The 23,292-nt window shown below is 41.3% G+C and overlaps 1 protein-coding gene across 1 annotated transcript; it reads left to right on the plus strand.

The window, feature by feature from the left end:
* The first annotated feature begins 129 nt into the window (after positions 1-129).
* On the plus strand, positions 130-22,070 carry hibadha (3-hydroxyisobutyrate dehydrogenase a). The gene is made up of 8 exons (XM_058618482.1): positions 130-265; positions 2,164-2,324; positions 2,569-2,678; positions 2,814-2,935; positions 13,691-13,824; positions 14,401-14,477; positions 20,030-20,186; positions 20,656-22,070. The coding sequence occupies exons 1-8, from the start codon at positions 196-198 to the stop codon at positions 20,812-20,814; spliced, it is 990 nt and encodes a 329-aa protein (XP_058474465.1). The 5' UTR covers positions 130-195; the 3' UTR covers positions 20,815-22,070.
* The last annotated feature ends 1,222 nt before the right edge of the window (positions 22,071-23,292 follow it).

The raw sequence follows: 23,292 nt of genomic DNA on the forward strand, positions 1-23,292 counted from the left end.
TGTTGCTTTTTCTGACGGCGATATTGATTTAGTAGGGTTTAAAAGGCATAAACAAGTAAAAGTACAGGATGTCCCGCCTCTGCTTTGTTTCCATTGGCTGACGAAACCCAGTGAGCTCTGTGATTGGCTGTCATCATAGCAGGCTGTTCTTGCTTGACAGCTGTCACCGTCCGTTGAGGTCAGAGGCAAAGAAGCATGGCTGCGTTGTTCAGAGGGTCACGAAAGTTATGGTTGAGGTGGAGCAAACATGTCGACCTTGCCCACGGTAACGTATGCGCTCATGTTGTCGGCTTCCTCGTGTCGTTTTTGTGTAGACAGCAATTCGAGGGGGACGTTTTCTGCTCGAGCTGATAAGCTAGGTTGTTAGCCCACTGAGGAAAGTACAGTGAGCAGTTACTGCCCATTTCTCTCTCTCTCTCTGGACACTGTGTCCCCGAATTGGCCACCTGCTCCGAGCTTCTCAGTCATGCTGTATGTTAGGACACTGTGCGGCTAAAATTGGCCAACATGACATCTTTGTACTGTTTTTTATGGCTGTGCATTATGTCTTGGTGGTACTTGTTAATACTCGACGAGGTGTTGCTCAACAGTTCTGTGGTTTGATCTTCACCACGCACACACATATGCATTAGCCTTGGGCTCCAAATGAACCAATTCCTCCATTCCCATCCCACAGTGCAATACATAACTGTACTCAACGGCCACTTTATTAGGTACACGTGTAGACATGGGTCAAGACGACCTGCTGAATTTCACACGTAGCACCAGAATAGGGGAGAAAGTGCACATGTATCTATGTTTTCAAACACAGCCATCTGACCCCAGTTTATCTGTAGGGATGACTAGGACTGACTATAATATATCACAAGCGCTAACCACTGTAAACGTAATCCCTAAGGCAGGCAAAGAGAGTTCTCAATGTGGCACATTTCACATTCATAACAGCTGTAAGAACATAGATAAACCTGTAAAAACAAACTGTCAAACAGACAAAGAAAAAAAACACAATAACAAATACATTTAATCGACCAGTCTGTAGAAGATTAAATCACAAGGGCAATAATAAAGAGTGCAGCTTTGTACAAAATCAGTTAAAACTCTTGATTGACAAAACCGCAGCAAACATGTGCGTCTTTTGTCTGGATTTCAAAGATAGCCAGCACTATCTTCATTATCAAGCAATGCAAAGTTAAATGATTTACAAACAAGATAAATGGTGATGTATTAATTCAATACTATAAATGTTATTATTATCAATGCAGCAGCCTTTAAAACCAGGAAAGTGCACTGTCGCAGATACCTTATCTTGATAGGACAATATTCAAAATCTAAGACGATATCTTGTCTCATGTCACAATATCGGTCTTATCATACTGGAAAATCACTTTGTTTGAAGTAGAAGTCACCTTTTGCAATTATATTTGAGCAGCGTGTGAATTTTTTAATTCTGAAGTACACAATTTATTTAGTAGTAGAGTAAAAGTTGCTAGAAATATAAATAAGAAAGAAAAGTACAGATATGTGAAATATTTGTACTTTACAACACCGCACAATGTATATAATATCAATATAAATGCCTGTTCCCAACTAAAGGCAATGTCAAATGTCATCATTATAACAAGACTATGGTTTCTTTATCATATGTGAAAACATAAGAGTCTTTATTTGCCCTTCACGATCCTGGCCTGATTCTGTTGTTTGTAATCTGGTTGGCCGTCTACCAGACTTTCTACTCTGTTTAGTACCTGTTAACCTGGCTGGACCTTGGCTGAGGCAGCAGTGTTTAATAGCTTGGCCAGACTGCCCAGAGCTGGTGGTTTGTTACAGCAGAAAGACTTTCTCGCTTGTTATCGATTCCAATAAGACAATTTCCAGTATAATTCAATTAAATCTACTGATGGTATTCACTGCCATTTATAAAGACACTCAATTCCAGACATCCAAATTTATCATACCTAAATTACAGCTGTAAAAAGTTTTATTAGGCAAGTTGAATTAAACCACACCTTCTACAAAACATGGTGATATACAAGTCATTACATTTTTCTAAAGCTCCTCTGAAACTTAATATGTTGGGAGTGATATACATTTGTCTTTTTCTGGTCTTGAGCTTAAGGAAATACTCAACTTTTTCCTCACACTTCTTTTGTTTTCTTCCCTCAGTGTCAGTACGATCGATGGCCTCAAAAACACCAGTGGGGTTTATTGGTCTGGGGAACATGGGTACTCCCATGGCCAAAAACCTATTAAAAAACGGTTATCCTGTTATTGCCACTGATGTCTTTCCTGAGTCTTGCAAGGAGCTGCAGGACCTTAATGCTCTGGTAACACACTAATACATTACATTTGCACATTTATCTTTTACTTAGCATGCTAAATTGGCCACGGATAAACTCAATATTGACACTTGCAAGCTAATGTGTTACAAGTAATTCATTCTTTCTTAGTCGATAAGCTTTGTGCCTCTGAGCCGACAGGTTGTTACAATTTAGAGCTTTTGTGTGTGTGTGTGTGTGTGTGTGTGTGTGTTTTGACAATATTGTGCATAATGGTGGCACCGATGTTCAGGTAGTGGATTCACCGGCAGAAGTTGCAAAGAAAGCAGACCGCATCATCACAATGCTGCCATCAAGTCCAGACGTCTTGAAGGTCTACACTGGTCCAAATGGCATCCTTAAGTAAGCAGACTTTACTGTCACACACTATCTGTGATATATGTGACATTTTATTACACACGTGGAAAGGTTTGGCTCAACAAATGTTTTTCTGTTTACAGTAAATGAAGTGTTCGGTCTATTTTTTTCCCTCTTCAGAAATGTGAAGAAAGGAACACTGTTGATTGACTCCTCCACCATTGACCCCGCTGTCTCAAGACAGATGGCAGTTGCTGCGGAGAAGATGGGTGCAGTGTTCATGGATGCTCCAGTGACAGGAGGTAATGTTTCACCTAAAAAAAATTTAACACCTTTTTGTTTTGAATTAGGAAGCCATTTTTGCATGATTGATTCTGAGTGATTAATATTTTCATGAACCAAGCTGTGTTTTTGCAGAGAGGATATTACATTTTTTGCAGCATTTACTTACTTCTCTCTTAAAGAGCATTGAAAAGCAGAATCAGTGTGCTATTTTGTTCATGTGAAAATACCAGTCATGGTACTATGACCCCTCAGCTTTGCTCCTGAGCTGTCTGACACTCTTTTGTATATCTAAACTATGGGACCTTTTTGGTTAGTCCTAGGACATGGGTTGTAATTACCGAGCAGGCCAGCCAGTAGATGCCCTCCACAGACTTTTATTGCTGCTTTTGACCGGGGGGACTTAAAGGCAAGGTTAAGGTTTTAAGTCCTCATTATGTCGGTGCTGTCTGCTTGTGACGGCTCTTTGACAGAGCACAGGATCGGCAGTCGACCTTAATGGGCTGAGCAGCAGTGGAGAATCCCGTGTCAGAGCTTTTCATGTTGATGGAGCCGTAATGGCGGGTATCCCATGTTAGTGCCTTTCATGTCAGATAAAGAGTCATAAAGAGGAGAGAAACTACGCTCACATTGAGTGCCAGAGAGGAGAAGAGGGAGATAAGACATGAAAAAGACACATTGCTGTAAAACTGTCCATCTCTCTGTCTAGCTCTCTTTCTCTTTTTCTACACGCACACACAGTTCTTTTGATTTAACTATGCAGTTATTACTGTGTATCAGACTACCAACTCTGATCAGTCTGTTTGCTTTTTACTGCACGTTTCATCCATGCACAATGTAGCTCCCCCTCTCTCCCATACAAACATAGACTTGGCCCACACATACATCCTTTACCAGCTGGCATCAAAAAGCACAGACCGACTGCATTCGGTGAGATCAGAGCCTTAAGCCTGTTACTCTCCCTTAACACACACAGACTGTTTACATAGTATAGACAGTGCACAGTTCATGCGTGCAGTCTTCTGTGAAGGTTCTTCCTCTCTTGTCTCTTAAACTAAGCCTCTTTTACTAGCCTAAGATGACCAATGATTTACCTACTCCCTCTGGCCTCTGCAGTTAGCTCTGCAGACACTCTTCTCATTCACACACACATGCACATGCACATTAGACACATGCTGCATGTACCTACCTTTCTGGTGTCGCCTCTAGTCATCCATTTGTCATATTAATAAGTGCAAACAGCATGCTAAGTAAGAAGTAGAAGTAATTTATGATGTGAAACAAGGATCAGTCACTGAAATTAAAGATATCTCTCTATGTTGTTGGAAATAAAGAATACAGTCTTTGTGATGTAAACTGTTGGACAGACAAAACCAACTTTAGTACAGCTTTATATTTTAATGAAAAAAACAAATAATGGGTTCAATTAAAAAAAAAAAAGGAATCGGCTAAGTTGCAGCACTATATGCACACAGAGAGACATGCAGCCTCCATTGAGGTAGGGAAACATAGTTTGTGGCGATGGTGATGACCCTGATAATCCAGGTTAAACCTGTGGAGACAGGTCAAGAACAATGTTGCAGTATGTGGCAACTACACAGGAAATCAGAGAGTCTTGTATCAACAGCCATCACCCCCCCACCTCCCCCCCCCCCACCCCCCCCCACCCCCCAGCACCCACCCCCCCCCCCCACACTTCCCACATCACTGTGTTGGATATGAGGTAAACATGCTGTGTTCTAACCAGGAGATGGCACCCTACCCCAAACAGGGCACTGTCATACTCATAATGTGTGTGTGTGAAGTTGATGTTTGTGAGATATAGAGAGACAGTCCCTGTGTTATTACTGTACTTTCAGAAGTTAAACATTATACTACATAAAGAGGAATTTAAAATAATTGATTACTTACTATTAGTTCAAAACCACAGCCAATATCATCCCCGATTGACTGAAGGGACATAGTAGTATAGTACTATATTATTATATAATATCTATTCTATCTAATATAGTTGATATCGTTTAGATACATTTGCTTAAAATGACTTTGAAACAACGTGACTGAAAAGTTGGATCAGTTAAAATCATTCTGCCCACATTTAGTGTGATGTCCTGAGCTCTTAAACTTTTGCAGCCTGTTGTTTGTGTGGTTTCTCCTTTTTTATTTTAATTTTAGTTCAAACTAAATACTTTTGTGTGTGTGTGAGGTGGTGAATTTAAACTGAAATGTGCATTTGTATGTCGTGTGCGTCACTGGAGGTTTTGCACTCAACTGTGGGATCTTAGTTGCAGAGTCATAACCCTTTTTTTAAAAAAAACAAACAAAAAAAACAAACTTTCACTTTCTTCTCATTGGCGTCGTGTGGGCTTTCCTTCTTGACCATTGTCAGGACATTAGCACTTTGCATATGCACACTTGTAGTATCAGTGTAGACACATGCTTGCACACACACTTCTTCTGCCAAGGTCTGTTGTCATTAAAAGGGTCCACATGCAAAGTTGACCCACAACAAAACAAGCTCTGATGTCACAGGCTGAGGGTGTTGGCACGGTGATGGCAAAAATAGGAGGTCTGGCTTACAAGCGACGGGGTCGTTAGCAGTAATTACCCAGAATGCCTGTGTCTGTGTGCCCACGGTGGGCTGCCACTTTGCTAACGGACGATGGCTTTAAAAAGGCCCTAAAAACCTTTCATTGTGTTTTTCCCAGCATTGGGAAAGTCAGCTATTGGTTCAAATGAAAGAAAGTAAGAGCCCCGCTGTTGTGGAACCATGGGCACTCGGAGTAATGTTGTTTGTTTGTGAGGCCTTATAATCCTCAGCTAACTACCTATTTAGGCTGAGTCTCAACGCCACTCTAATCATATCCATACCACATCAGTGAAGGCTGAGAGCTGCAGTGTGTCATTTGCTGACAGTTTGAACGTCATCCTCCAGCCTGTAGAAGCTTGTTCGAGCTAAAGCTGGCACAAGTTGGTTTGTCAATCGGCACTGCCAATCCACTCAAGACTCAAGTTCTCCCTCCAGGCCCATAGGACCAGGAGTTTCTTCTATAAAGATCAGTTCTTAATTTTTCTCACACTGTCAGACCTGGAATAAAATGTTATTACTTTAATGAAAAGCACAGTGGATTGATGGAAAATTAATCTTTTGTTGCAGCTGTTCACAGTACTCAACAAAAGATTGTTGTCTCTAAAAAGGTACATTGCTTCAGGCATAAGCTTAAATCACAATATGTGGAACGGGTGATTATTTTGTCATTAGGTAATGTCTGAAATTAGCTCCTTGTTCACTTACTCATTGTGTGTATTACCATAACTTGTCAGTTTTGGTTTGGAGCTGAAATGATCAGTAAAAAGCAACTATTTTGTTGATTATCTAATTTATGTCAAACATTTTTTTTTAGCAGACATGCCAATCCCTAGGTCTGGCTTTCAAATTGTGTGTTTGTGAGTTTTCTGATTTACTGTCATTTATGTAATAATAAACTCATTATCAGTAGATTATGGATGTTTTTTCCCCCCATTAGTATAAAAAATATTTTCTGATGAATCATCTGACAAAATAATTGTGCAATTAATTATTATGCAATTTTCTGCTGCTAGGGCACTGTTGCCTTCACCACTGCTGTTGTCATGCACTTCATTTTCTCCCAGTGAGGATTCCTTCCCTGGCTATTGTTCAGGAGGTTTTCAAGGCACATTATCTGCAGAGGTCTCCTCCTCTCTGAAACAAACCAACCAGGTGTGTTTGGGTTTTGTGATTATATCAGATCCTATGTGGTTATTTTACTGATGTCTGATTTATTATCAGACTGATATCACAGATGCAAGAGTTTCTGGGTATATTTTACTTGCCTTTCTCTTTACAACAAACTTACCTCTGATGTGTGTGGTCAGAGAGCAGTCCGCTCTAAACAACCTAATCCAGTCTGAGAATCTGATTAATAGAGTCTTGGAGCCTGTGGGCAGTTTAGCGAAGGTTAGTGGTGATTCTCTGACACTGAGTTAAGGAATTGGGTTGGGTGGGAAGGGGGAGTTCTGTCGCAGTCTGTCATGTTGAATGCTAACCAGCGCTAGAGAGAGAGAGTCAGTGGCCCAAAGACTAGATTAGCATAACAAGCCTTTCACTGACGGGTTTTGGTGACACTGAGGGAGAGTGTGGGGAGCCAGTGGGAGGGAGTAAGTGACCAGGGATGGCGATGATGGAGGGGTGTTGAGAGGGGACTGTAGCCTATGCTCCAGATGGAGGTAGACCCACAGCAGCTGGGGACTGGCTCTTACATCTCTGCCCCTGTGTCATCTGTTGTGTGTGTGCGCGTGTCTGTGTGTGTGTGTGTGTGTGGGGACGTTTATACGTGTGTGTTTGCACACAAATAGCCAGCTGGTGTATGAGTCCTACAAAAAGTCTCCTGTCTATCAAAAATAGCCCAAACATCACACTGAATGTCACTTATCTAAAAGAGAATTAGCATTCTGTCTATATGAAGGACAGTTTCTGCACTTTAGCCATGTGCTGGATGTATGTGTGTGTGTGTGTGTGTGTGTGTGTGTGTGTGTGTGTGTGTGTGTGTGTGTGTGTGTGTGCGTGCGTGCCTGCCTGCTCACTGCCTAATTGGGGATCATTATTAACTTGCTCTGTCCTCGATGAGTCTCATTGGGCCAGGGAAAGGATTGATTGTGGATCTCTCCTGCTCCCTCCATCCTCTGTCACCTATCATTGACCAACTTCTCCCCTACAGATTAGTGCAGTTACTGATGATGATAATGATGATGATGATGAGGGCTGATCTGGTGGTCAGTGAACAGATGTTGCAAACTAAATTCTTAAGGCTGCTGGTGTAACATTTGTGTACAAGAAGTCCTTTCCTCATTTTTCCAAAACCCAAACTTTGCTCCAGTTGCCTTCTTGCGCAAGGTTCTCATGGTGGGTTTGTGTGTTGGAATCAGTTCTCATGGCTGCATGCTCGTAAACTGCAGCCGATAAAGAGTCTGTTTTTAACATAACAGAGGGGCATTAGCAAAGTTGGCAGATAAACTGTTGAAAGTGCTGGATTTTTTTGCATGTGTCTTTAAGTGCATGTGAGCGATTTTGGTTAACGCATACCTTTTTACTGTTGGACTTATTCACTCGATATCCGTTATACTTTTTACGGGGCCCATTTGGGTTTTTAATTTGTTGGAGAAAAAGATCTCTGCCCTTGGGTGTAATTATAATGTTGCACCACATGAGGCTGCGATGTTGGCCTGTAAACATCCTACCCCCACTGGCTTACACTGCAAGAAGTCAAGTCCCGTTGATTCAAGGCTGTAATATTATTATGTGTGAAGGCTCTTTTAGGTTGGATTATAGATGACTGCAACGCTGCCAAAACTTTGACTTAACACGTGCATATAATTATAATCCCAGTAGCAAACAAGGTAGTATGTTCCTATGGCCAGTTTAATTGCACAAACTACAATTGTACCCAAAAGTATGGCATGAAATATGGCGTATCCCTGAATCTTGCCTACATTCTTGCAGATAAGGCAGTTACATTATCATCTAAAGAAATCAACAGTTTAAAGGAGGGCTAATGATATTATAGGTGTTTTATTTTTTCTCTGAGTGTTTTTCCATATACTGCGGGGGGAAAAACATGGCTACGGCTCGCTGTCAAATGCGTCATTCGTTACCAAACTCTGGGAACATCCCTTCTTCTGTGTGTATGTGTGCCTGTGTGTGTTGTTTGTGTAGTCCTCATATTCACAAATGTAGTTTAATTTAAACCCACTGCCAATAAAAAGTGCCTACTGGTTTACATGCGGCTCGTAACTCTGAGACACGACCTCAGAAGCTTCAACTGAAGTCTTATTGGCGGCTGGTACTGGGATCTCCACCTGTCCCTGGTACACACACACACATACAGTTAACAGGAACACTCGCACAGATACTGCATGCACATGTGCACACACATTCCCACCTACTTTGTATGTACAAATGTATGCCACTTCAAAAACAAACAAGTTTAAATGGTTATGAGGCTGTCAGGAACTGCTTTGGTTGATTCTTTTGTGAGTGATGAAAGAAGTGCTAATGAATTTAGTGTTTACTACAAACAGGCCAAAACCAAAGCTGTTGCTCTGATCTTCCTTTTACTTCACACAAGCAGTTTCACCCTCTCATGCTGGTTGACGCCTGAAGTAGAAGAAGCCTGCTGCTAAGCATCTGCCCTAATAGTGTTTGATTGCCTGCTTATTAACATGAGTTTTGTTAATAGAGGAGATCAGATGAACGAGCTGTTAGTATTTGCGGAACTAAAATGACGCATTGGCCACACAAGTACACATGTGCGCACGCACACACATACTTTCAGACTCAGAAACATCATAATATGTACTTTGCTAGCCATTTTCATTCTGCATTAGGCAGGGAATGTTTGTGTTGGATGATTTTACAGTGAGAAAACAAGCTTGTCCCGTGGCGCCAAATGGAAGCAAATGACCTAGGAAAGGGGATAAGTACTATATTTCCCCGACATTAGAATTTGTAACTTTAAAATATAAGTGTCCATTACATTCATACCCTTGTCAAATAAGCTATGCTGATTATGCGTATCAACTTCACACAACTCTCTCTTTTTCCTCACTGTTCATAACCCTTATTTCCCTGCGACATTCTTGCACTACACCCAGTATGTGGTTTGTGTTTATGTCAAGACAGAAGGAGGCAACAGCAACATCTTAAGTGAGATGGCTGCAAACAGGTTGGAGTATGACTGAAAAGATGAAGTAGAACCTATGAAAAGTTTCAAAAGTGAATCTGCTTCTGCTTCTCAAAAAACCCCACCGTTTAGCAGTTTGACAGTGGAAATGCTTCTTGTACCCATCCCGGTCTGTGTTACCACTGTACACACACAAAAGCACCCTCAGTCAGGTCTGATAGTATTGCTTGGCCAAGCCCAAAGTAGTGGAAGTCACCAAAAGTTGCCCACTGCAACTTCAAAGAGGACTTGGTTTTTGTTCTTGGTGTTCCCTCCTTTGTTGTTCATTGTTTATGTCACTCTGCATAATAATATTATTTGTAAATTATGAGGTTTCGTTTGCTGTGGCATTATGTAGTATATATAAGTTTTTCTCTAGTGGATGTTATCTTAGTACCTTCATTCCTCTTCTTCTCTTTCCTCTCCATCTCTCTACGAGGTATCTTCTATCATAGGTCTCCTCCCACACACACGCACACAGACACACACACACACACACACTTTGTCCTCCCCCTAGGGGGCGTCGTGTCGTTGTGCAGTGCTAACGATCCAGGAATGTCACTCCCGCTGGGATGGATGAGCCGGCAGACCCGGTGCTCAGGAAACCTCATTAGGATTCCTCTTTAATCCGTCTCTGACAGGACCGGCCCGAGAACAGGACGTCCCCTCACACAAACACACACACACATTCACACGCACATGCACACACATTGCAGCGGTGTAGACACTATCAGAGACTCGCACATTACACGTGCAAGCACAAATGCAGTCTAGTCTATGCACAATAATCACAAGACTCTCTCTCACACACACCACACACACTCATTGTTATGCTAATGATGTATTATTCTTCCAGCACCATGGATCTTCCATCATTCTGGTGTCACTGCTTATAGAAATCCACTACAGATCATAAGAGCTTATTATGGGTGATTAGTTAATTTGAAGGAGGGAGAGTTGGGAGGGATGCTGGGAGGCATAGAGAGAAATATTGTTTTACTTCTCTGCTGTCATATCTACATCTCTCTCCACTTCTCTATTTATCCTCCTCCTCTCTCACTCCCCTTCTTCCTTACCCTCCTTCCTGCTCTTCTTGGAGAGAAATATTGATCATCACATTGACTCTGTTATCAATAATCTCCTCTTTAGTCGTCCGCAAACGGTGATCTCCACTAATGAGCCAGCAGTTGTCACACTGCTCTTTCTGCGTGTGTGAGAGAGAGAACGAGACAGAAAGAGAGAGAGCACCAGTCTCTGGCATGAAAATAAACAAACGAAATGGAAAATGTATAGTTTATACCATTGACTGAACTTTCACACTTAGTGAAACAGAACTCCACATGAATTGTTTATCAACCTGAACAGTGTCTGAGCTTGAATACCAGTGCTGCTAATAGGGGCTAAAAATAATATCTCGATATTTTTGGGGAATTTGATGATAACGATGATCAGTCTATATCCTTCAAATATCTGATTTTAATTGTCTGAGTTATAGCTCATTAATTGTTGCTTACAGATTCTATCAATGAACAAAATGTTCTCTTAAGCAATCAAGTCAAAATCCAAAGACTTATAATTGAACTATAGCGTGGAAACACTGAAATCTGGGTAAACAGAAAAAAGGAAATAATAAAAAAAATTCAAAGACTTAGTTGCTTGGGTTGGTGTCTCTATATTTTCTTGTGGCTAACCTGTGTGGCAGGTCATGTGACACTGAATCCTGCTCACTGCCGCAGCAAGGAGGGCTTCTGCTTTAGTGCATGTTTTGTCGTTTCTCGCAAAGTCATTTAAATACTCAATAATGTCAAGTGGCATATCTTTAAAACAACAATCAATCAATTAGACGATATATCTTGCTCACCTCTGGCTGCTAATCAAACACTTGATATATAAAAGTAGACTTAAATAGAGTCACACACAAATGAGATTAAAAGAGACTACATCAAGTAAAAAGAAGAAGATGAATCGATCATGTCTGTGGTCTGTGGACCATATGTGTGTATGATGATGTGTGTGGGGCGGCCGCATGTTAAGCGTGTGTTCACTGTGGTCCATAGGCAGCTGCCACAGCATGAGCTCGGTCTTAATTATGTAGCCCTAATGACCTGCTGACAGCTCATGGATGACACACATACAGGGCAGTCAGTGGCATCATAGTATACTTGACAACAGTACAGCCAATTATAGAGGGGGAGGAGAAAAAGAGATGTACATTAATGTTTGTGTGTCATGGAAATATACAGTAAGTGTCCTCTCCTCCTGCAGTGAGGCCTGATAATGTGATGTCAGCTGTTTTTTGCCTGGTAATTCCCTTTTAATTATTAACATGGACATTATTAGGCTTTTACTGTTAAGAGGCCTTTCATTAGAGCTAGACAACACCCTAAAGAGAGATTGGATCTCTCTCTTCCCTGTCCATCCCCCTTTCTTTCCTTACTTTAGTCTGCCACTACATTCTCCTGAAACTCAGAACTTTCAGTGTACATTAATGTATGTACATTGTGATATCTGCTATATATGAACTCAATACCACAAATTATTTGTGTCAAAGTTGTTTAAATATAAACAAATGTCACTCATCTCCACACAGCTCTCTCTTTATTTCTCACTATAGCTGTGGTTAGATCTTGTGTAGTTCTGGTCGGTATCTTTTTTCAAAATTTCAAAAAACATTTTGAGGTATACAACACTATTTTTTTATGCATGAGCATATGAGTGAGTGTCCCAGTGTGCGATTGGTCGAGTGAGTAAGAGGGACTGTGTCTGTTAACGCAACTGTATACATTCATGTTACTCTCACACGTTTTCTGCTGAGGTGGTGGAGCAAATGATCATTCCTGCAATTACTACCACCGTTACTTCTTCAGCTAAGCCTGTAGCATGCGTGGTGCAGCAGTGCAAAGGGTCTCCTGTCCAACAGTGTTTTGCTGTGCCATGTTCTGTTTTTCAAATTCAAACAAAAATAAATACCAGTTTTCAATATGAACCGGTATACCAGCCAGTAATAATCTTGTCTCACCTAATTCTGTACACACGAAGTAATGCAAATACAAAGAAAAGTTTCAGAAGTTTCTGCCCCTGTGCCGCAGCTGTATACACACAAATACTCCCTCAGTCAGGAATATTGCTCAACAGCATACAAATCAGATTACATTGTCTCTGTTCCCAAAGACCCAACACAGAGGCAGAATAATAACGTCATGAACAACAATAATTACTTAAAGCAACACGCTGCCGCTTTAATGTTTGCGGCTCATCACTGAAACATTTATGCGTCAGTTTCGTTGCATAAATTGGTGAATGTAAGGTCGTCAGCTAAACTCATTCTGAAAGGGGCTTATTTCTGCAGAACCTTGTGGGTGGGGGCCAGGTTGCCTCCCACAACATGGCATGCTTCTTAACCCATCAGGCATGGGGAGGGATGCCTAATTGAACATGATAAAGTGTAAAGTTAATTACCCCTCACGCCTGTCACTGATACCCCCGTGAGGGGGTCTGGCCTCAGGCACAGCTGTTTGTGTGTGTGTGTGTGTGTGTGTTTTTGTGTGTGCGTGTGTTTTTGTGTGTGCGAGAAACAGTGAGAGTCGGGGTGACAGGACAAAAGGCAAGGGCTCCCATGAGAGTTGTGCGGTGGATGATGGCAACAATCGGCTTTTAAAGATACCTCTGTCCCTCTGGTGCACCACTACTTAACACGCCTGTCCCACTATGAGTCTCTCTCTCACACACACACACACACACACACAGAAGAGCACACAGCTGACCTTTTAGACACAGTTGGTAGTGTTGAAATAGTCAAGTGGTTGATATATTATGTTCTTTTGTGTGGAAAATCCATACTAGGATGTAGCTTCTGAACTAAAATATGGTATGAATTGTTTGTTTATTCGGAGAAATGTGTTGCTTCCTTTTCTGTCTTATAAGAAGTTGCTGTTTGGTGCAGGTTCTACAGGTCTGGTTTGGGCTGTTTATTTAGCATCAATGTTGTTTTCACCTCAGTTAATCTCAACTGTGTGTTTGTATATGTATGTTTAGGTGTTGGGGCTGCCAGCCTGGCCAGATTGACCTTTATGGTTGGTGGACTGGAGGAGGAATATAATGCTGCACAGGAGCTGCTCACTTGCATGGGAGCCAACGTTGTTTACTGTGGACAGGTCGGCACAGGGCAGGTAAAGACATACACATACATCCAATAATACACATCCTTTCATGTATACAATCCCTCATCATCTTTGTCATCATATATGTCACTTATTACAGTCACTTGAATGCAGTACCATTAATACAATACTTAAATACTGCTATGTATGAATAAATTCATCCTAATGCAATTCTATGATGTTTTTTTTTTTTTTTTTTTTTATTATTCAAACACAGTTTTTTCTCATCAAGAAAAGAAAAATCTTTCTACATCTCTGATGACTAATTAAAATATGATTTTTTTTTTATTTATATGACATATCGATCTAAGCCGTAGTTGTTTGTCATATAATGAGTTTTTAGGAACGAAGAAGAGCTTGCACTGAGCATTGTGTATATAACTCTTTATCCCTTAACATTTATCTTCAATGATTTTAGGAGGCCAGTGCAAACTGTCGCATTTTCACTTGCATTATCATCTCACAATTATGAATGATGAATATATTTAGACTCTTTATTACATTTTTTGTCTAACGTATTGCCAGGTAAACCTCATTCATATACACTGAACCTGCTCTTTTCTTTTTGTTTTCAATGCTCATTAGGCAGCAAAGATCTGCAACAACATGCTGCTGGCCATTGGGATGATTGGGACCGCAGAGACCATGAACCTTGGCATTAGGTAATTTCAGTCACTGTTTTGCTAAGCTGCTTCCAACCTTTTATGCTAACAGGAAAAGACAGAAATGAAACAGTGTTATTAGTGGCCTCATTTACATTGGCAACACAGATAGAAAATCTCACATGGGGATACTTGTGAGTGGGCTGTTGAAAGTGGATGTAGTGTGGGGTTCAGTAGGTCAGTTTGGATCATTTTCTCCATTTTGAAGGATACAGAAAAGTGGATATTCCGTCTATGTCAACAAACGTTTTCAAACATATGATTATTATGTGAAGCATTGAGCATGAATGCTCGGAGGGGGTCAAAATATTGATTTGGTGATACATCGTTGTCCTTCCTTTTGCAATATGATAATCAATACGCCAGGGCAAATATCGTTATTTTAATAAATAAATTAAGGCAATCTCAAGTAAACAGTCCTTGTCAGTTTCACTCGCCAGGCATTGCTACTTCATGTCTCCTCATGGCAGCACTGCTCAAATGATTAAGGGAAACTTGGGTGGAAATTACCTTTTACAGTGGGATAATAGCGGGGAAAGCTACGTTAAGAGATGCTTCATCCACGTTCAATACATAGACTTTATGCACATTGTTCTCTGTGTTGTGAATAAATAGAGAAATCTTGCGCTTTTAACTTTTCATAGACGTTTCGCTTTCTTCAGTTAGACAGATATTGTGATGTATTGCTATACAATTGTCTTACAATATACTGATGATCACAGAATTGTTGTATTGTGATCTTATTGGTTTCGTGGACCATGTATCGAGTATCGTATCATGAGGTACCCTGTGATTTCCACTCCTAATAAATACCACTATGAAGTCGGCCTTAGATATAGCCGTTACTGTAAAAGCAATAACTTAAACAGTGATAAAGCTGTTAAAGTGTCAGCAATTTATTATTTCAACTCAGGTTTAGAAGTGTGTGTATATATGTGTGTGTGTCTGTGTGTGTGTGTGTGTGTGTGTGTGTGTGTGTGAGAGAGAGTGTGCACTTAATGGAAGTGGAGAGGGGTTGGTCTAACCCAGCGTCAGAGCCACCTGTGCTTTAGAGAGATGGATGAGGGGGCAGAGCCTCAGACTCTGATTTACATCTGCTGATTGAACTCTCACTAGTATCCTGTCACACCCCTGTCACTGAACACTGCCTAGAAATCCCATCATTCATCACATCTCATCCCTGAACAAAGCCCCATTGGCTAGATGGCTGAGGATGATGGGATATGAAGTCTTACGCCAGTTCAAATTAATATGGCTCAAAATCATTTAATGATTAAAGGATAGCATTAGGGAAATTGGAAGGTTGTATCTGTTTATGTGTTATAACTGGATGTTTTCCTGACTTGGTATTGCATATGCACTGGATAGTTTTCACTTGTACCAGCTAGGAAGGTCCCACTTGAAAAGAGTCTCAGACTTATACCATATATATGATTACTATGCTATTATATTACACTGCACAATACGGTATGAAGTGAGGATATTTATGTTGCTTTACTCATGTTATTAGTGCCACATCCAGTGTAAACACAGCTTTACAGGGTCAAAGAACTTGCCTTGTGCCACAGTCCCAGCATCAAAATGGCTTCTTACTAAGTTTTCATTGTCTTAATCTGAGAATAACTAACAATAATTAATGTTTGATGCATAATGACTTATGCCTGATTACTTTGTGTGGTAATGTATATATATCATAGTTAGTATTTTAACCCATAATTTGAGCTTTAGTCAAGAACAGATTTCCTTCGTACTATCCGTCCTTTTGAAAAACAATTAGCTTTTCTCCATTCACTGCTAAACATCAGCCATTCCTCACTGAAATGAAATTACCATGGTCATCCGATTAGTGTTTCACCTTTGGAAGCCTGAATTTATTCTCTACTCTGTTTATACATATCCCTTGTCAATAATAGACTGTTTTCTCTGTTCACCGTGTTACTATATGTGTTTTATGAGTTTTGCAGCTAAAATGGTGTGTGCACTCATTTAGAGAGTGTGTGTGTGTGTGTGCGTGTGTGCGCGCGCAGGCACAGTGCAGCTGTGTTAGTGCAGCTGATTTATCTGTCCTAAGACAGAGGAGGAAAATTGGCATGAGCAGTTGCACGTAAATCTCAACACTAGGTCTCTGAAATATAGAGGCATTAAGGGAGCAACACAGATTTACACATTGTCACATTGTCACACTGATGCATGCATACACACACACGCATTTTTAGCCAGAAACACTGAAGACAGCAGTTTTCTACCAGACTACAACAACGTCTACCCTCAGAACGGAACACCATCATAATATAAGAGAACTAGAATACTAACCGCTGCAGCCATTCACTTTGAATGTAAATCATTTCATTGGAAGTTGTCACCATGGTCAGTCATTGTTATTTTAGTGGACATGTACAGTGTATCATGTTATCCTCTCTTCTTGCTAGTTGTCCTCTGGGGCTTTATTAGAGGATTTGACAAAGACTGTCAACGTTAAGAGAGAGCCTACACCCTTAAGTCTCCCATACTGCATCGTGGCCTCTTATGCAGAGAGAACACTCTCTTAGACATTATATGTGCTGGCACACACACACACATACACGCACACACAAAGGAGACTGAGCGTTCACAGCCAATTTACAGGGAAATGGCAATAACATTTTATCATGCTGGACTTGGGCCTGATAGAGATGCCCTTTCTTCACATGTGTGTGTGTGTCTGTTTGTGTCCCTACCTGTACATGCAGGCAGACACAGAAACACACACTCTCATACACTGTTCTGTTCGTGGAGCTAATTTGTTGATCTCAGATGGAAGCTTGGGCCGTCTCCAACCGAGCATGACGTTCTCCTCGTGCAAAGAATGGCCATGCATGACAATTATGAGTGCACATGCGCGTACACACTCCGAAACCCACACACACAGCCCATTTTTATGCTTTTCTTTCTTTCCCTTTTCTCGTTCAGCCTCATACCCATTTTTTTTTTTAGGATTTTACCACCTCATTTTACCCTTTTCTTTTAATCCCTTCAGCTTCTTTGACTATAGAAGTGTCTGCATGCAGCCAGCCAGTCAGTAAAAGAGGGGGTTGAGGAAGCATACAGTATAGGGGCAGTGGTGATTTTAATGATACACTTGAAGATAAAAAAGAGAGGAAGATGAGGAAAGAGACGACTGGCGCAGGAAGGGACTTTTTTTACGGTCCACCTCACACCTGTGTACCTGAACTCATTCATGCTGACATTTTGCTCCTTATTTATTTTATGGGGAGAATGACAAGAGAATCAAAGGATAAAACCTGACACACTCCTTTGTGTCATGAGACAGAAATAGGTTTGCCACAACACACAGGAACACAGCCTCCTCCTCTCTCCATACTTCAAACAAATTGTGAGCATATGTTCATAAGATTAAAGTTGGGTGATAAATGCGTTGCCTCTATAAATGTGATAGTAAATGCTTATGTGTGTATGTGCTCGTTAGCTCTTTAATGTTATCCTAAACGGGGAGCAGGTTGGGCTTCTTCTCTCGTGGCGTCAGACCAGGACGGGGAGCTAATTGCTATGAAAAGACAGTTAATGTCAGCTCCGCAAATGAACTCCACCTGCTTAAGGTCCCAGCACATAAACACATAAACATCCTCCCCTCTTATCGTCCTCCCTACTGCCATCTCTCTCACATTTCTTTAATCTACAGCGGCATCGCACAGCAACACGTTTGTTTTACTGTTGGTGTCCGTGTGTGTTTATCCATGTCAATCCTGTTAAAGCGTGACATGTCCTCTTCTCCACGCAGATTACCACAGGCGAGGAGCACCACCACTGTGTCAGCTAATAACCATGGCTGTGTGTGTGTGTGTCTGTGTGTGTGTGTGTGTGTGTGTGTCTGTCTGTGTGTGTGGGTGAGAGAGACAGAGAGAGGGGAGCAGGAGGAGAACTTCATTGATTTATCGTTAACAGAGGACAACAGCTCCCCGTCAGCGTCTCTGGTCGCTATAACAAACGATCTGTGCGCTCGGACGCGCTTTATTGTAGCTCAGCCAGTAACCTTTTCAGCTGCTGACCCAGAACACTGGGAGGAGCCGAGTGTGTGTGAGTGCATGTGCATGGAATTGGGGGGTGTGTGTGCGATGTCAAACATATGTCCCCCAGAGTCCTCAGACAGGGAGGTGTCAGCAGGGAAGACTAGGGGGAGGCAGAGGAGAGGATGAGTGGGATGAGAGGGATGCTTACAGAAGTAAACTAAAACAAAGCCATCATGAGACTGACATTTAAGAAAATTGAGTCAAACACACACACAAATGCATGCCTGTGTGCACGGAGTGTCACTTATGCCACATTTTCAATAACACCATTTTAAAAGTGAGGGAGTCTAAGGGGACAGAAAAGAGACATAGAGGGAAGAAGGGTAGGGTGGGGGGGGGGTGGGGCATGGTGAGAGTGCAAATGCAATTCCCATTCTTAATTAGTTTGTAGACAGCTAATAAAAACTGTGGTAGTAATGGCAGAATGAGAGCCAGGTGGAGGGAGGGGGGAGGCTGCTGGCCTTAAGGACCTATGATGGTTTAATAGTCATATTGAGAGCAGAATAGAGTTACAGGCCTGTAAGTAACAGTGAAGTGAAGCTGCCAGGGCTTGATGTGGTCAGCTTTACACTGGCCTTTAAAACGTTAATATACAAAACCTGCCCAACACAGAGGCAGATTGAACTACTGACACAAACGCGATGGTTGCACCCTCTCTTCTGTAATGCTTGGCACTTTGTTTCACTCCCTGCTTCCTTCTGTCTGTGCTCTCTTTGCCTCATTTGGTGTTTGTTTCTTCTTAACATAGTCTGGAGATTTGTCCCCTTGCATATGAAAGTAGGTTGCCACAAAATGGGGCAGCAGAAGTAAGAGTGTGCTGCTGTATGTGACAGCAAGGTTTATGGCTCCTCTGTGCTGCTTAACCACTTCTTCTCCTCCTCCTCCTCCACTTTCTTTTTTCATGAAAGAGGGATGATGAAGGATAGATCTGCTAGTAAACATCAATACTGCATTAGCCAGCATTACAAAGCCTTCAGCCATTAACACTGAGGAATGGTCGCAGCCAGGAATAAGGTTCAATGGGGGTCACTACAGTCATCAGGCGCCCCCACTACCATCCTTCTCCATGTTGTGAGAATGAATTTCATAACTGGCATTCCTGTTCATTCTGTGCTTGTGGCATAAATCGCCTTTTTTTTCCCCCACTTCTATCATGTCATCACTTAGCCTGGAAATTTAAACGGAAATATTATAATCTGCTCATCAATTGCCTATTCATCTTATTTTCCTCATTTCCAGCTTCTTTCTTCTTTTTTTTTACGCAAGAGTCAGCAACTTTTCCGTCTGTGTCTGTTTAGGAGGTATTTTAAGGAGGCACTTCATACAAAGCGTGGGGTTTCACCTAATATTGTCAATAGTTTCCTTGCTGTGGTCAGTGAAACCCTCAGTTAATACTCAATTGACCAGTGGATCATCACGTGGATCTCCCACGTGATGAATCCAAACAAGACACTGACCTCTGTCTGCTTCCTCGTCTTGTCTCAGATTGGGTTTGGACCCAAAGCTGCTTGCAAAGATCCTCAACATGTCCTCAGGTCGTTGCTGGTCCAGTGACACATACAACCCAGTGCCAGGCGTCATGGAGGGAGTCCCCTCTGCTAACAACTACCAGGGAGGCTTTGGAACCACACTAATGGCAAAGGTATGAGACTTAATGGTCTCTGTATTATCATTGCGCATCATTTTTGGTCACATTTTTTCACTGTTGGAATAATAAGGAAAATATAGAAAAACATGATGTCAGAACAATTTATCAGACATTCAAAGTTAAGAAGCTGGAGCCAACACATATACAGTATTTGCCAGTATTGCTATTAGTCTCCTGTTCTTTCATCATTTGCTTTGTTTCACATCTAACAATTGTTTTGTCTCTCATCTGGGTCTCTTTTTCACCAGTCCATCTGACTTAATTGTAGTGTATCTGCATTATATCTTCTGTAATGGGCAGTCTGTGTATTATCTTAGTGCTTCTAGGTGTGTGTGTCACATCACTTACATGATGTGCTCTGCATACACAGCTTGAGGTTCTGTACATCCAGTTGATAAATAAGGAGATTATTATGTTAGTCCCCCTATCTGACACTCTGCCTCTCCTTTTTTTTTGTTATTAGGATCTTGGTTTGGCTCAAAACACGGCCACCGACACCAAGACATCAATCCCTCTGAGTTCCCTCGCCCACCAGATCTACCGAGTCATGTGCTCCCGCGGTTATGCTAACAAGGACTTCTCATCCGTCTTCCAATTTCTGCGTGAGGAGGAAGGACAGTGAACGTAGGGGGAGCACAGTTGTCTGTGATTTTTCTAGCACACACACACACACACACACACACACACACACACTACAACCACACACCACAGTGCCCCTTATCCCACTATGCTCAGGAGAGACTAAGGCCTTGCCCTCAGGCAAAGATTTGCAGTCCAATTAACATACTGTATGTTGACATGTGTCTCCTCGTTGCATTAGCTGAATCATACTTTCAATTCATGGTTCCCCTTCAGAATGTGGGGAAATGCTAAAACTGACCTTAGATAAGCATCTGGAGACTAGGCAGCTCTATTCCCAGTCAGGGCTGATAGGTCAGAGTAGGAGAAGGGATAGGATAGGATGAGATGCTACAGATTTACACATAACAATGCAGATGCATGGAGTTTTTTTCAGGATGATTGATAATGATTAACTGCATGAATATTAAGTCTGTTTTTGCCAGGCTTCTGCTTTTTGCCTGTCACCCAATTTACCTTGATCTACCTAGAGCTAGATCCTTGTTAAATGGTAGATGACAAAAAACAAACAAAACAAACAAGGTACAGGATTGCCATGATTTCTTTGAATAGGGGGGTACTATAGTGTACAGACTTTGTGCTATATTTAAGGTGACAAAAACACATCACACCACATTCACATCACTAACAAAACTGACCAAAATATAAGTCTGAGTTTACTTGTTTTGTCAGTTACAAGAAAAATGTTAATTTTATAATAAATCATCCAGTCATGACTTATTTTACACAGTTACAGTATTCTCAGATCTTTGTTACATTTAAGTCTCACTGTTGAAACCAGGTTCTACTCTACTGTTCTATGAGACAGATATTGAGTTATTCTTGCACTGTTTGCATCACAGTGTGATGTGCTGAGGACCTCTTTAAACTTACCTCTATTCTCGACAACCGACTTCTGCTTATAAAGCCACTAGAGTATTTTTTTGTGACCAAAACTGTTTTATACTCTTCAATGCTGCTCTGTTCAATGTTGTTCTCAGTGTCGAGCACGTTCTCTTGAACATTGGAACTTTCCTCCCTACATGTGTATGATGACTCTGTTTTCTGTGTCATGTCAATGAGGAATGGTTCCTCATTACTATGAGCAAATGTACATAATTTATTTTCTTATTGTGTAGTATTGAAGAGCAATCCAAGTCACTGTTCTAGTCAAATTTTATTGTTCCTACAGTTTGTCATAGCTCTGTGAAACAGATCTTCAGTCCCACTGTAGCTTAAAATAAAAAAATGTTCTGTGTATCTTGGTGTTTGATTGGTTTATTAAATTGCTGACCTTCAATATAGCTCAGGTAATTACCTAATGTTCATAAAGATATTTTTGTGGTGCTTTTTTGCCTTTATTTTCCAGGACAGAATTAGTGTTTTGGGGGATGTGGTGTTTGACATAAAGCAAAGGATCAATGTCAGAACCTAACTCAACTGCTGCAGAGGACTATTGTATATATTGTATACTGTATATTCACCCCCTTCAGAAATAAGACTATACCTCACATAAAACTGTGGTAAAACAGACTGTTAATATTACTGTGTTTGTTTAAGAACAGCTAAGGTTATAGGGTGATAGAGTAAGATGGAAGCAGGTGACCTGCTGTGGCGACCCCTAAAGCTAGAAGCCAAAAGAAGAATAAGAAGTTTAAGAACAGCTAAGGCTTATTGGAATGACAACAAGTTGTCAGCTCCTTGGTCATAAGTGACGCATTTACTGGATTAAAAGACAGAGTATAACCAGAGCGATTGCAATTCATCCTGGGGGGGACATAAATGTCGGCACCAAATTTCACGGCAATCCATCCAATGGCTACAGAGACATTTCACTTCAAAACCACAAATGTGGAACAGACAAGGATTTGTGAAAATAATTTCATGGCAATCCATAAAGATGTCAAAGAAAAAACGGTTAACCTGCTAATGACAGTGAGACAAGTTGTGATCGTCAAAGACACCGCGGTTCATCCTCTGGGGAACATGAATCAAACCAAGACCAAATTTCACAGCAATTTGTTCAAGTTTTAGTCCAGACCAAAGTGGATAAAGTGGCAGACAGATCATAGGTTTCATCAATTTATCGTTACTAGACTAGAGTTTGTAGTAACGTTAGCATTTCTAGAGCATTTGGGAGGGAACACAACTACATGGCCCATTGTTGTGCTTTCCTCAAAGTGGCCATCTGTGTGATCACCAAACAATAGAAACAAAACACTGACTATGTGCTGCTGAATAGGTCCTCCAGTCTCCCTTTCAATAAAGAAAACAGACTCTCGCCACTTGATGGTAAGGAAGGTGATTTCCTCTCAACAGGCGCAGAGCATACATGCTGCTCGCTCGACGGCTGTGTCCAAGTGCACCCTTTTTTTTCCCTGACACATGCCTGAGGCATCGTTAAGGTTGGTCATTGTTTTTCATTTTTTTGCCCTCAGTTGAACATCAGGGCAGTGTTTCCCTGGGCCATACACTGCATGTA

This window comes from Solea solea, chromosome 20 (assembly GCF_958295425.1).
Source record: "Solea solea chromosome 20, fSolSol10.1, whole genome shotgun sequence".
Lineage (NCBI taxonomy): Eukaryota > Metazoa > Chordata > Actinopteri > Pleuronectiformes > Soleidae > Solea > Solea solea.